At 39.1% G+C, this 13,092-nt stretch overlaps 1 protein-coding gene across 7 annotated transcripts in view; it reads left to right on the top strand.

Annotated features, from left to right (window-relative positions):
* The window catches only part of efcab14 (EF-hand calcium binding domain 14), an 88,315-nt gene that overhangs the window by 53,945 nt on the left and 21,278 nt on the right, over positions 1–13,092 (top strand). For 4 of the 7 annotated variants that reach the window (XM_041207752.1, XM_041207749.1, XM_041207751.1 and 1 more), the window contains one exon: positions 3,306–3,414. In XM_041207752.1, the coding sequence (XP_041063686.1) occupies positions 3,306–3,414 (109 nt within the window). Of the gene's footprint in view, positions 1–3,302; positions 3,415–13,092 lie in introns of all 7 variants that reach the window. The other 3 variants (XM_041207750.1, XM_041207748.1, XM_041207746.1) reach the window with 1 other exon arrangement.

Below are 13,092 nucleotides of genomic sequence, written 5' to 3'. Positions count from 1 at the left end.
GCTAATAAATTCATCAAACATAATTTCCCTTTCATAAAACTTGATTGCATTGAAATTTTAGGTGCCCCACTGCAACCTCCTTAATAATAGAATCCAGCGTTTGCCCTATGACAGTTGTTAGGCTAACTGGCCTGTAGTTTCCTGCTTTCTGTCTCCCATCTATCTTGAATAGAGGAGCTACATTCAATATTTTCTAATCTGATGTGATTTCTCCAGAACCTAGGGAATTTTGGAGATTTCAAACCAATGCATCTACTATCTCAGTAGCTACCTGTTTTAAGACCCTAGGATGAAGTCCATCAGGACCTGAGGACTTGTCATCTTTTAATTCTAATAATTTGATCAACAATCCCTGGTGATTGTAATTGTTTTAAGTTCCTCCCTCCCTTTACACCTCTTAATGGATACTTATTTCTGACAGTGAAGACGGTTTGTAAAATATCTGTTAAATCATCTGTCATTTTCCATTATTAATTCCCCAGACTGTCACTGTGGAGGACCCTCATTCACTTAATCTTTTCCTTCTTAAGTACCTGTAGAAACTTTTACTATCTGTTTTCATATTTTTAGCTAGCTTTCTCTTGTACTCTAATTTCTCCCCCTTTTTAGCCATTTTTTGCTGTTTTCATATTCTGTTCAGTCTTCTAACCTCCTAATCTAATCTAACTAATCTTCATAGAATCGTAAGCTTCCTCTTTCAATTTGATACTATCTTTAACTTCCTTAGTTAGCCACAGGTGGGATGTCCTTCCCTTGAAGTCTTTCTTTCTCATTGGAATACATGTTTGCTGAGTGTTATGAAATATCTCCTCAAATGTCCACCACTACATCTCTACCAACTTAGCCCTTAACTTAATTTCCCAGTTCACTTTAGACAGCCCTGTCTTCATGCCCTCACAATTGCCCTTATTTAAGTTCAAAACACTAGTCTTGGGTCCACTCTTCTTTCCCTGAATACGAAATTCGATCATGTTATGATCACTGCTACCTAGGGGCACCTTTGTTATGAGGTCATTAATTAATCTTATCTCTTTGCACATTATCAGATCAGCAAAATCCTGCTTTCTGGTTGGCTCAAGAAAGCACAGCTCTAAGAAATTAAAATGATCAAAAACACTCTGGCAAAGGTTTCCTCACAAGCCCCATTATTTCTATTTTGGGGGGATGTGGGTGTCACTGGCTAGGCCAGCATTTATTGCCCATCCCTAATTGCCCTTGTTCAGAGGGGATTTAAGAGTCAACTACATTGCTGTGGGTCTGGGGTCACTTGTAGATCAAGTAAGGACAACAGATTTCTTTCCCTAAAGGACATTAGTGAACCAGGAGGGTTTTGACAACAATCAGCGATGGTTTCATGGCCATCATCAGACTTTTAATTCCAGATTTTTATTGAATGCAAATTTCATCTGCCATGGTGGGATTCGAACCCGGGTCCCCAGAGCATTACCCAGGGTCTCTGGAATACTAGTCATTGGCAATACCATTATGCCACCAACTCCCTGTAAACTCTGTCCTGCGGTGTGGTTACTGTTAGGGGGCCTATAAACTACTCCTACAAGTGACCTAACTTTAGTTCTAATGTAGAATCAGTAAGATCATGTGTCTCTATTGTACTAATGCCATCCTTAATTTACAGAGCTATCCTTCCACCTTTTCCTACTTTCCTGTCCTTTCAAAATGTTATGTACCCTTGAATATTCAGGTTCCAGCATTTGTCATCTTGTAGCCATGTCTTTGTAATGGTTGTCGGATCATACGTATTTATTTCTACTTGAGCAGCTGATTCGTTTGTTTTGTTATGAATGCTACGTGCATTCAGATACAGAGCCAGAGCTTTTAAATATATCTTTTTACTATTTTTGCAATCTCTGGCCTTATCTGCTGGTGCACTCTTAAGCTGGTACACTCTGTCCCTTCCTGCCATGCTCTTGATTATCACTTCTCTTATTGCTACCTGCTCTCTTGCCTTGTCTTCTCTCTTCAATTGATCACATCTTCCTATACTTGACTCCTTGCCCTCACTATTTAGTTTAAAACCCATCTCTACTGCCCTAGTTATACGACTCCCCTGAACATTGGTACCAAAGTGGTTCAGGTGAAGACTGTCGCAATGGTTCAGCTCCCACTTTCCCCAGTCCTGGTACCGGTGCTCCATGAAACTTATTTATCCCACACCAATCTTTCAGCCACACATTCAACTCCCTAATCTTATTTACTCAATGCCATTTGCACATGGCTTGGCTAATAATCCAGAGATGATTACCTTTGAGATTTTGTGTTTTTACTTCCTAAGCAGAGCCTCTTCCCTACTCCTACCTTTGTCGTTGGGACCTATGTGAACCATGACCATAGGATCCTCCCCTTCCTACTGCAAGTTTCTGTCCAGCCCAGAGCAGATGTCCTGAACCCTGGAACCGGGCAGGCAACAAAGCCACCTGGACTCTTGCTCTCAGCTGCAGAGAACTGTGCCTGTCCCCCTGACTGTATTGTCCCCTACTACCACTATGTTCCTGTTTACTCCACTGCTTATATGACCTCCTGATGTGTCACAGTGTCTGCAGCTCGGTCTCCAGCTTGATGACTTTGAGCTGAAACTCATCAAGCCACAGGCACTTGCTCCAGACATGTTTTTCCTGCATCACACTGGCATTCAGGAGCTCAAACATTCTGCAGTTGCACATCACCTGCCATGCCATCTTTATTATGTGTAAATTTATTTTTCTTAATTTATAATTAATAAATACTGCCACTCCCAATAACCTTTACTACTGTTAGTAAACCTGTCGACAACTATTAAACCTAACAATTACTAATAAATTTGAAGATAAACTAGCAAAATATTCATCAGCCAATCACTTATCTGTTTTCCTGTGATGTCACACTTCGATTTCTCTCAGAATACAGCCGCTGCACTTTGGATCCACAGTTTGGATAGCTCTCCTAACTGACTGCCTCTGGGTCCTCTTTTCACTCGCCCTTCTAGGTGCTGCTGACTGCCTCCAGATCCTGTCTTTGCTCACTCATCTAGGTATGCTGATTGTCTCCAGGTCCTCCTTTCACCTCATTTCCCCTGAGATTAGATGTCCTAATATGGCCCAGGTGAAAATTGATGCAATAAGTTCTCTGATGTGCAGCATTTTTCTCATGTAGCCAAGATTCCAAACTATTCTGTTCTGCATTGAAGTGAACACTGCACGTCATGAATTCCTGATATAGCTTCCAAGAATAATGATGCTTCATGTCAGTTAATTGCTGACCATATTCAACAATTATTGCTAATATCGTACTTGTTTCTCTCTCAGCAGAATGACAGCAGTCAAATGTCAAACCTTAGGGAGAGGTTGAAGGTTATGGTGAATGCCCTGACTAGCAAGCCAGATAATTTAGGCAATGCAAATGCAATCATCAATCAAGGTAAGGAAGTAATTTGAAGATGAAAAAACAAAAAGGGAATATATATTTTCTTAAACATTCTCCCTGCTTTGTTTACAAGACAATAGCCCTAATAAAATATTTCAATATTTTTCAAAAAAGGCAATTTTAGCATTGACCCTATTTCTGTATCAGGGAAGGTCTCCTTCTCTGATGCACCATTCTAATGGTCTAATATGAGGAGTGTCATGGAGCCGCTCCATTACAAGCAACAGGAAGTACGATTTCATACAGGTCTGAGGGCTAGCCTGGAGTTGCTTGACCCTGGGAAACCATATTATTGGTGCGAATGTAAGCACTCTGCAGTGCTTGGATAATGACTAAAGTCAACCTTGTTGATGCATATTCATTTCTAATATTTAAAAAAAATCAAGATTTACACGCCTTTAAAGAGATGTAATTAGCGATAAGAGTAATAGATTCCAATTTTTTTTAATCAGATGCCATAAAATGCCACCCCCATTTATATACCTTAGAAAAATATCTGGATGGGGTGTAAGGAAAGAAAATTGATCCTTAACCAAAGAGAGGGGTGGATTTTAAGAAGGATGGAACTAGGGTATACGGACGTAGGAGATTAGAGAAGAAATACCAGTAGACTGGAGTGGTTGAAGGAATGTGTTTGAGGTAGGGTGAGTTGGGAGAAAACAAGACAAGAGTGGGGGGAGAAGGAAGGGGTAGGAGAAAAGGGAGAGGAGGAGGGAGGCGGGGAGCTGTATCTGGACTGGCTAGTTTAAATTTCACTTTCCCTGATCTTAGGGAGATAAGTGGCATCTGAGTGACATGCTTTTACAGCCATAAAATGTTAACCTCTGGAACACCTCTGTCCTGTCACAGGATGAGGACTGATTTTCCTGGACACACATTTTCTTCTTTCTGCAGAGGCAATCATCTGCATACAGCAGACAAAGATCTCCTATACACATCTAATTAAACATCTACCACTGCTACTGAAAGATTAGATAGAACAGTGGACTTTTGCCTGCCCATCGTTGTTCATATGCTCATACTTTTTTTACTACTTAAAAGGGCTTTGTGTATCCTTGATTGTCAAGGAAATCCCCTCAATTTATCCCTGATTAATTGTATTGGAAGTATTTGTGCATTAGGTGCCAACCATCTGAGCCATGTTAGCACCCCTGATGGCTTTAAATTAGTGAATTGAGAATCAAGACATGAAGTAATACTTTCACTTCACAATTTCTGTTTCTTTTTAACTGAGAGCCTTATACACATTCAGATAAGGAATAGTCCATTTGTCTCCTAACAATCCCTTTCTGAGCTGGTAGCCTTGATGACTTGTATCTCCTTAGTTCACTTAAAAAATACTTTATGTACATAAGGCTTCATTGGTTTTTTTGGCAATTAGCCCTTTCAGTTATCCAGATTTCCTATGATAGCTGGCAGAGGGGAGCAGGGGGGGTGGAGGCTGACAGAGGGGAGTGGGGGTGGCGGCTGGCAGAGGGGAGCGGGGGCGGCGGCTGGCAGAAGGGAGCGGGGGCAGAGGCCCGAAAAGAAGTATATGAGAGAGAAAAAACAGAATGAAGTGGGTAATGCTGGAATGAGCATGAAGTGGATGGAGGAGCAAGGAAAATGGATTGGTGTTGTGGAAGGGAAGAAATTTGAACTTGTTCCTAAAGTATATTTGAAAACATTTTAAATTATTCTCAAATGTGTTTCAAAGCAAAAAATAGAACACAGTTGCTTCAAATGCAAAAGATACCAGCAGGTGTCAGTGGTGGTGTACTTGTAAAAATCAATTGCAATCTCATTCTTCCTTTTTAACATCTATACATGCACCTCTTCTAATGTATTGTGTAATAAAGGAAATAGATATTCTATATTGTTTTAGGTGCGTAGGAATGAAATGAAGTACAAAATAGAAGTGATCATTACAGAAATTGAACTACTTTTATAACTTTCAACGATTTATATTAACTTTGTTGGAGCTCTGTCTCAAACCATTTCTTAAAAACAGCCTGACAGATTTGTAAAGTCTACTTCTGCTCCATCAAATTAAGTTTCTTTCTGCATATTAACTTCAAGGTACCATCATCTTGGCATTAAAAAATAATTTTGCAATTTGTATATTTTACTTTGCTCTATTGATGTATGTTATGGGGTTGATGTATGTTACATGTTATCTGAAAGTAATAACATTGCCTCCATTACTGTTTTGACTGAAATAGTATGGGAATTCATGCAGGCTTTGGGGCAGAAGGTGGAGATGTGTATGAGGATTGTTTGTAGTGCGAGTTGTACTTTGTAACTCTTTTTAACGAAAGTTAGTTTCAATTTCTGCACAAATGTGTAGGAATTTTTTTAAAACAATTTTCTGTGAATATACCTATGAGCCTAAATTTTCTGGGAACTTTCAGCATAACAGTGGAGTCGCTCTGTTTCTTTCCCTGAGGAGCTCTACACTTCCCATTTTTAGGCCTAAGTATCTACAAATTTGTTCTTTCATTTGCACCAGTGAAATGCAACTTTACTTATTGCTGCAGCTTCGCTTCTTTCACGTGCAAAAGATCAGGGAATGCAGATTTCCTGAATGGGTGTGAATTTATGAACAAAAAGTTTTAGATGCACCAGGACCTAAAGTTATTTTCTGGTATTTATGCTGCGTTTAAAGAAAAGACCTTCTTTTGTGTTTAAAAAAATATTTTTCCTTGCTGAGACCTGCACTTTTTGTATTTTTTTTTCTCTGACGTTGGAATCTGTTACATTAAAAAGATAAAAGTTTCAACAATTTTTGTGATTATGCTGTGATTAATGTGCATAAATGATAATTTGATTTTGATGCTATGAAAAGTTAAGTTTCAATCGGATATTTTCCACATTTTCTGGGTGGGTGGGACACCCAATTATTTATGCTGATTTCCATTGGTTTAACACTTTTTAAAAATGTTAGCATGTATGTTAATATTCTCTGGCAACTTAGACTGCATTTTCTTTTGGTGTAGAAACCGGTGGCAATTTCTGCATAATTTAAGGAATTCTAACCTATTGTGTTGGTAGATAAATGTGCATTGATTTGGATTTTTTTTTTTGCAAGGTTGCTTATGTCAACTTTTAAGATACTGAACTGTGAAATGCCTTCGTGTGGTGTTTACCAAAATTAAGAGCTACTTGACCATAGCTTTATGACTAATTTAGCTGTGTATTTATGACCTGTAAGAAAGAAAATCATAACTTCCAGGCTGCCGTAACTTGGGGGGGTACCCCAAAGATGCGCTGTAGACACCCCACCCTCCCTTGCCGGAAGTCCCCAGGTAAGGCTGAGAAGTTCAGACTTCCATTGGGCAATTGCCCTGTGATTGGAACCATCCAAAAGTGTGATTTAAATTGCAAATTGGATGGTTCTGGTGTCTTGCATTAATAGTTACCCAGGAACAGTTAGACTTGCACTAAATATTAGGTTATATCAAATATATCTGAAAGCATGCAATAGTTTTGAATTGAATTGGTTTAAAACTTGTCATTTGATATCTATATGACAGGAAATTAAGTTGATTAGATTATTGTTATTAAATGCTTTCACTTCAGGTATAAAAATTTCTTGATTCGGAGGTATTATGAACCAGGCTGGAATCTTGAATTTGTTAAATTGTTACTGATGAATTACTCCTGATGCCGTGTGCTGGTGAATGTAGAAATAGGAAGACTGAGCAGATGAATGCATGCTTGGGGAAATGGCGTACAAGGAAGGGCTTTAGATCCTGGGATAATGGGACTGATTCTGGGGGCGGTGGGAGCCATACAGGCCGGGTGGGTTGCACCTCAACAGAGTCAGAACTAATGTCCTCGCTGAGTGGCTTGTTAGTGCTGTCGGAGAGAGTTTAAACTAATTTGGCAGGGGGAATGTAGTAGTAGAAAAGAGAAACAAGGCACACAAAGGATTTGGAGCAAGAAATAGTCATTTTGTGGGGTCAGATTAAGAGAACACAGTAAGATCTAATTAACATTTACAGCACATAGGTGTAAGCACACGAAGCATGGTGAATAAGGTTGGTGAGCTGCAGACACTGCTAGCCATGTGGGAATGTGATGTAGTGGCCCATAAAAAAGTCAGAAGTGACTACTGGAAATTCCTGGATACAAGATGTTCAGGGAAGGCAAGAAAGGAGGAGTGGCAATGTTCATGAAGGAGAATATTATATTTGGAGAGGAAGTATGTTGAGGCAGGGCCATGGATAGAATCTTTTTGTTCAGAGTTAGACAAAGAAGGTGCCATTACACTGCTAGATGTTCTCTATAGTCCACAATTAACGGAAACGCTATGGAGGAACAAATTTGTAAGAAACTAAAAATGGAAGAACTAATAGAGTTGTGATAATGGTGGACTTCAATTATCTTAGTATAGACAGGGATAGTAATAGTGTAAAAGGTAGAGAGGGGGAAAGAGTTTTTCAAGTCTGTTCAGGAGAGTTTTCTTAAGCCTTACATTTCTGGCCCACCGAGGGAGTGAACAGCGTTGAATTTGATTCTGGGGAATGAGGTAGGTCAAGTGGATAAAATCATTAATAGCTGAATATTTAAGTGATCATTGTGCCATAAGGTTTAGATTAGCAATGGAAAAGGATAAGGAACAACCTAGAGTAAAAATACTTAAGTGACTAGCACTAATTTCAGTGGGTTGAACCACATATGTCCTGGAAAAGTGGAATCAAAAATTGACAGGCATAACTATAATCAAACAATGGGCTATCTTTAAAGAGAAGGTGATTGGTGTACAATCAAGGTACATCCCCATGTGGGGGAAGGTAGGGCAACCAAAACCAGAGTTCCCTGGATGATGAAAGAGATACTGAGTAAGATGAAGCAAAAACAGGGGCATGTGACAAATGCCAGGTTGTTAAAAAAAAAGTGGGAACCAGGCTGAATTTAGGAAGTTCGGAGTGAAGTATGAAGAGACTGGCAGCTAACTCAAAGAATCCAATCTTCCTGCAGAAGCATATAAATAGTAGAAGCATTAGGAAGAGGAGGGTTGGGCTGATTCACGACCAAAAACGGGATTGATGCATGGAGGCAAAGAACATGGCTGAGATGCTAAACGAGCATTTTGCATCTGTCTTTACCAAGAAAGAGGAAGCTATGAATACCATAATAAAAGAGGAGATAATTGAAATATTAGATGGGCTAAAAATTGATAAAGTGGAGATACTTGAAAGGCTAGCTGTACTTCAGGTTGATAAGTCACAATGTTCTGGATGGTATGCACCTGAGGATGCTGAGGAAGTAAAAGTGGGAATTGAAGAGATTCTGCCAAAAATCTTCCAATCCTCTAGATGCAGGGAGGGTTCCAGAGGACGGAAGAATTACAAATGTTTTCACCCTTGTTCAAAAAAAAAAGCTGCAAGGAGAAATCTAACAAACACAATCCAGTTGGTTTAACCTCGTTGGTGGGAGAGCTTTTAGAAATAATCTGGGGCAAAACTAGCAGTCACTTGGACAAGTGTGGATGAATTAAAGAAAACCAGTGCTGATTTGTTAAAGGCAAATCATGTTTAACTAACTTGATTAAGTTTTTGATGCGATAACAGAGGGTTGATGAGGGTGATGTGGCTGGTACACATATGGACTTCCAAAAGACTTTAGATAAAATGCCACATAATAGACTTGTCAGTAAAGTTGAAGCCCATGGAATAAAAGAGACAGTGGCAGCTTGGATACAAAGTTGGCTGAGTGACAAGGAATTGAGTAGTTGTATTTGGACTGGAGGAATATATACAGTGGTGTTCCCCAGGGGTCAGGACTGGGACCACTGCTTTTCTTGATTTACAAGACTTAGACTTGGGTGTACAGGGCATAATTTCAAATGAGACATTGCACACAAATATTGTCACAATATTGTGAGGAGGATATTGATGGAATTCAAAAGGACATGGGTTGATGCAATGGGTGGACAGGTGGCATATGCAATTTAACATAATAATATGATACATTTTGGTAGGGAGGAGGAGAAGCAATGTAAACTAAATGATACAATTGTAAAGTGCATGCAGGAACAGAGACGTTGGGTTATATGTGCACAAATTGTTGAAGGTGGTGGGACAGGTTGACAGTTTCTACACCGCTTTACAATTGTATCCTTTAGTTTATATTACTTTTCCTAGTTCTTCCTACCAAATGTATCACGTTGCATTAAGAAGGCTATGTGATCCTGATCTTGATAAATTGAAGCAAAGAGTACGAGAGCAAGAAAGATAACGATGAACCTTTATAAAACATTGGTCTGGTCTCAACTGGAGTATTGTATCCAATTTTTGGTGCCACATTTTAGAAAGGATGTGAAGACCTTGGAGAGTGTGCAGAGAAGATTTACAAGAATGGTTCTGGGGATAAGGGACTTTTGTGGATAGACAGAGAAGCTGGAGGAAGTTGAGAGCAGAATTGATAGGTGTTCAAAATCAGAGGGATCTAAACAGAGTAGGTGGACGCAAACTGTTCCCATTGGCAAAAGGGTCAAGAACCAGAGGAGACAGGTTTAAAGTGATTGGCAAAAGAGCTAAAGGTGGCACGAAGAAAAACACTTTTTTAATGTAGTGAGTGATTAAGATTTGGAATGCACTGCACGGGTAGACAGAGATTCAAGCAAAATATTGCAGATGCTGGAAATCTGAAATAAAAGCAGAAAATGCTGGAAAAATTCAGCAGGCCTGACAGCATCTGTGGAGAGAGAAAAAGTTAACGTTTTGAGTCCATGTGACTTGCCTTCAGAGCTAAACAAGAGTCATACGGACTCAAAATGTTAATTTTGTTTCTCTCTCCACAGATGCTGTCAGACCTGCTGAGTTTTTCCAGCATTTTCTGTTTTTAGACAGAGATTCAGTTGTGCCTTTGAAAAGGGAACTAAATAAAAACCTGAAGGAAAAATATGGCAAGGCTCCAGGAAAAGGGCCAAGGAGTTGGTCTAACTAAATTACTCTTGCAGAGAATTGGCACAGATGAGATGGCCTGGATAGCCTCCTTCTGCGCTGTAATCATTTTATGATTCTATGATCATTGTACATAGTAGTCTTCAATGTCGCTGAACTGCTGTAAAACATAGTTTCCTTATTGTTCATTCTTTGAGCGTGCCTACTCTTTGAATGTCTTTCCGTTGAACAGAGTAGATATTTGCATTACCAAAGCATTATAATTCCCATCGCATTTTTATCCTCAAAGTTTTGTTCTTTGAATGTAAGTGTATAGTATATTAAACATTTAAGAAGATCCACAAGACTCTTGAGTCTAATTGTAATTAGCTTTTCTAGGGAAGGTAGTAAATGCATAAGCAGGCAAATTCTGCAAAAATACTGTCAAGCGAACTGAAAATTGAATGTGATTTGATAAATTGGAATTGTTAAATGAAACCAATATCAAGAAAAAGGTGGAATGTTAATGTAGGCGAGAACTTAACAAGCACATGCATAATTTCTCTAAGTAAATGCAGTGTATTTTCAAATGGTGTTGCCTTTTGTAAAAGCTTATTATATTGGTTGAAAATCTAAACTAATTTTAAACAATTTTGAGCCAAAGAAGCTTCAGGCAAATAATTTTTTGTGCTTATTTCATAAAGGGTTGACTAAATTTTCCCTTAAATTGATTGTCAGTGAGATTTTCTGAAATTCTGCTTTATAATAGAATTATAATCACATTCTCATGAGGCTCTCCTCCAATGCCAGCGCGCCTACCTCACTTCATGAATGAAGAATTTCTCTTCCAATATCTCTCTTTTTGAGGATGAGGTGAATTTCTAGTAGAATGCCCATGGTATGCTCGATTTTTTTGTCAAAGCCTCTTGAGTGGTGGAGGTATGGAAATTAATTTCTTTCCCTTTCTCTGCTTTGAAGCTTAAGCTCCATATCAGCGAATGAAACAACAGTGAAATACAAAGAAACCAAAAATGGCTGAGAACTCCTAAATACCACTAAAGCCTGGACAGCTTTAATACCTGTACACCTGCAGGACTAAGCTGTGCTCCATGTTTAACTACACAGTAATAAATGATTCAACATATCAGAATTTATGGGGCCAGAAAAACATGTCACCAAGTACAGAATGCCCTTAATTCAAAAGTTACTTCATTCAAATTCTGTTGAATCAATTCTGAAGCATTAAATTCCCACTTTTGTGTTAAATGGTAGCTGATTTTAGCACAAACCAACTTCAGATTTTTAAGAATAGGTGGCCCGAATCAAGATTGATTTATGGAACACAATGGATCTTAACATTGCATTTCACTACTCATTGAGAACATTACATGAAAATTTAAGAGTAGATAGAAATTTGGTGTAGTCAGAAAAAATGGTTTAAATACACTGTAATTTTAAATTTTGATAGGTCAATGCATCTTTAATCATGCCCAGTTTTCTTTGAAAATTAGGTTTCAGTGAAAAGAAAAGCAATAAAATTCAAGTTACTCAGTTCTTGGCTGGTGAACTTTTGGTATATCTAGATTTTGCACTAGACTAAGAATTGCCAATTGTTGTCATCATTATTAGGAGATTTCTTATCCACTTTAATGGCAACTGCCTAAAGATGGCTTCATTAAATGTCTTTCAGTTAGGCTTTTCTTGGGCGGACAGTCCAATAAGTGCCTGCAAATTCACTTCAGAAAATCATACCTCCACTTCTGGTTGATCGAAATTGAATTACTGTTCTGGTGGTTATGGGAAGGGGTGTTTGAGATGGGCACTTTTCCTTCCAAATCCCCAACAAAATAACATTTCTTTTCAATACCTGAACAGGAAAGTCAAAAGCTAAATCTGTTTTAGTTTCCCCAACAGCTTGCCCTTAAAACAATTATACTCATGTGTACTTTTAATTAGAGCCACTGGTCCTCTTTCCCCTAGCTCACTGCTTTGTATCATAGTTTAGATGCTGCTGACAAGGTAATTGGGTATCCATGCAAAACCCAAAATGGACCAGGGATCAGACCCGGAATCTTCATGGGTGATATGCTTCCGTACCACACTGCTTTGTGCATTTATCCACTGAGCTATTGCAGAGAACTCTAATGTTCTGGGATATGAGTGTGCTGTATATTTGTCCAATTTAATTCCGTAACTAACTTAGTTGGGGTTTCCTCTCAGGGGTTGAGGATGACTTGCTTCCACACTGGTTTGATGGGTTTTGAGATGGCTGATAAGTCCAATATGCAATCTGCAGACCCTGGCACATGTGGGACAGGTTTGGCTTGAAGGGTCAGGTAGATGGGGTTCTTGGAGTTTGTGCACTTTCTTCAATGTCTTAATCTCTGAATCTTCCTGACAAAGTCTTTCGATGTGTTTGGTGCCTTCCTGAATGAACCTTCTCCATTTTGATTAGTCACAAACCAGGTACTCCCAAGTGTCACCAGGGATGTTTGATCTCTTCAGGATTGCTTTGAGGATATCTGTAAAGCATTTTTGCTGCTCTCCTTGGGAGACTGCAGCTGAACCTGAGTGCAGAGTAGAATTGTTGCTTCAGGGGTCAGGTGTCAGGCAGATGAACGACATGTTCTGCCCAGTGAAGCTGGTTTTGAGTAATTAGCACCTCAATGGTGGCATATTGGCTTGAAGAGGATTATGCTGTTATACCCCATTTCTTGCCACCAGATCTGGAGGCAAACAAGTGCAGCTTTGGAGCCAGTGTTTCAGTGAGCTGCAAGACTAGGGAAGTAGGGAGGGTTTTAAA

This window comes from Carcharodon carcharias, chromosome 16 (genome assembly GCF_017639515.1).
Source record: "Carcharodon carcharias isolate sCarCar2 chromosome 16, sCarCar2.pri, whole genome shotgun sequence".
Taxonomy (NCBI): domain Eukaryota; kingdom Metazoa; phylum Chordata; class Chondrichthyes; order Lamniformes; family Lamnidae; genus Carcharodon; species Carcharodon carcharias.
Note: the sequence above shows the minus strand (reverse complement) of the source record. Positions and strands in the feature narration are given on the sequence as shown.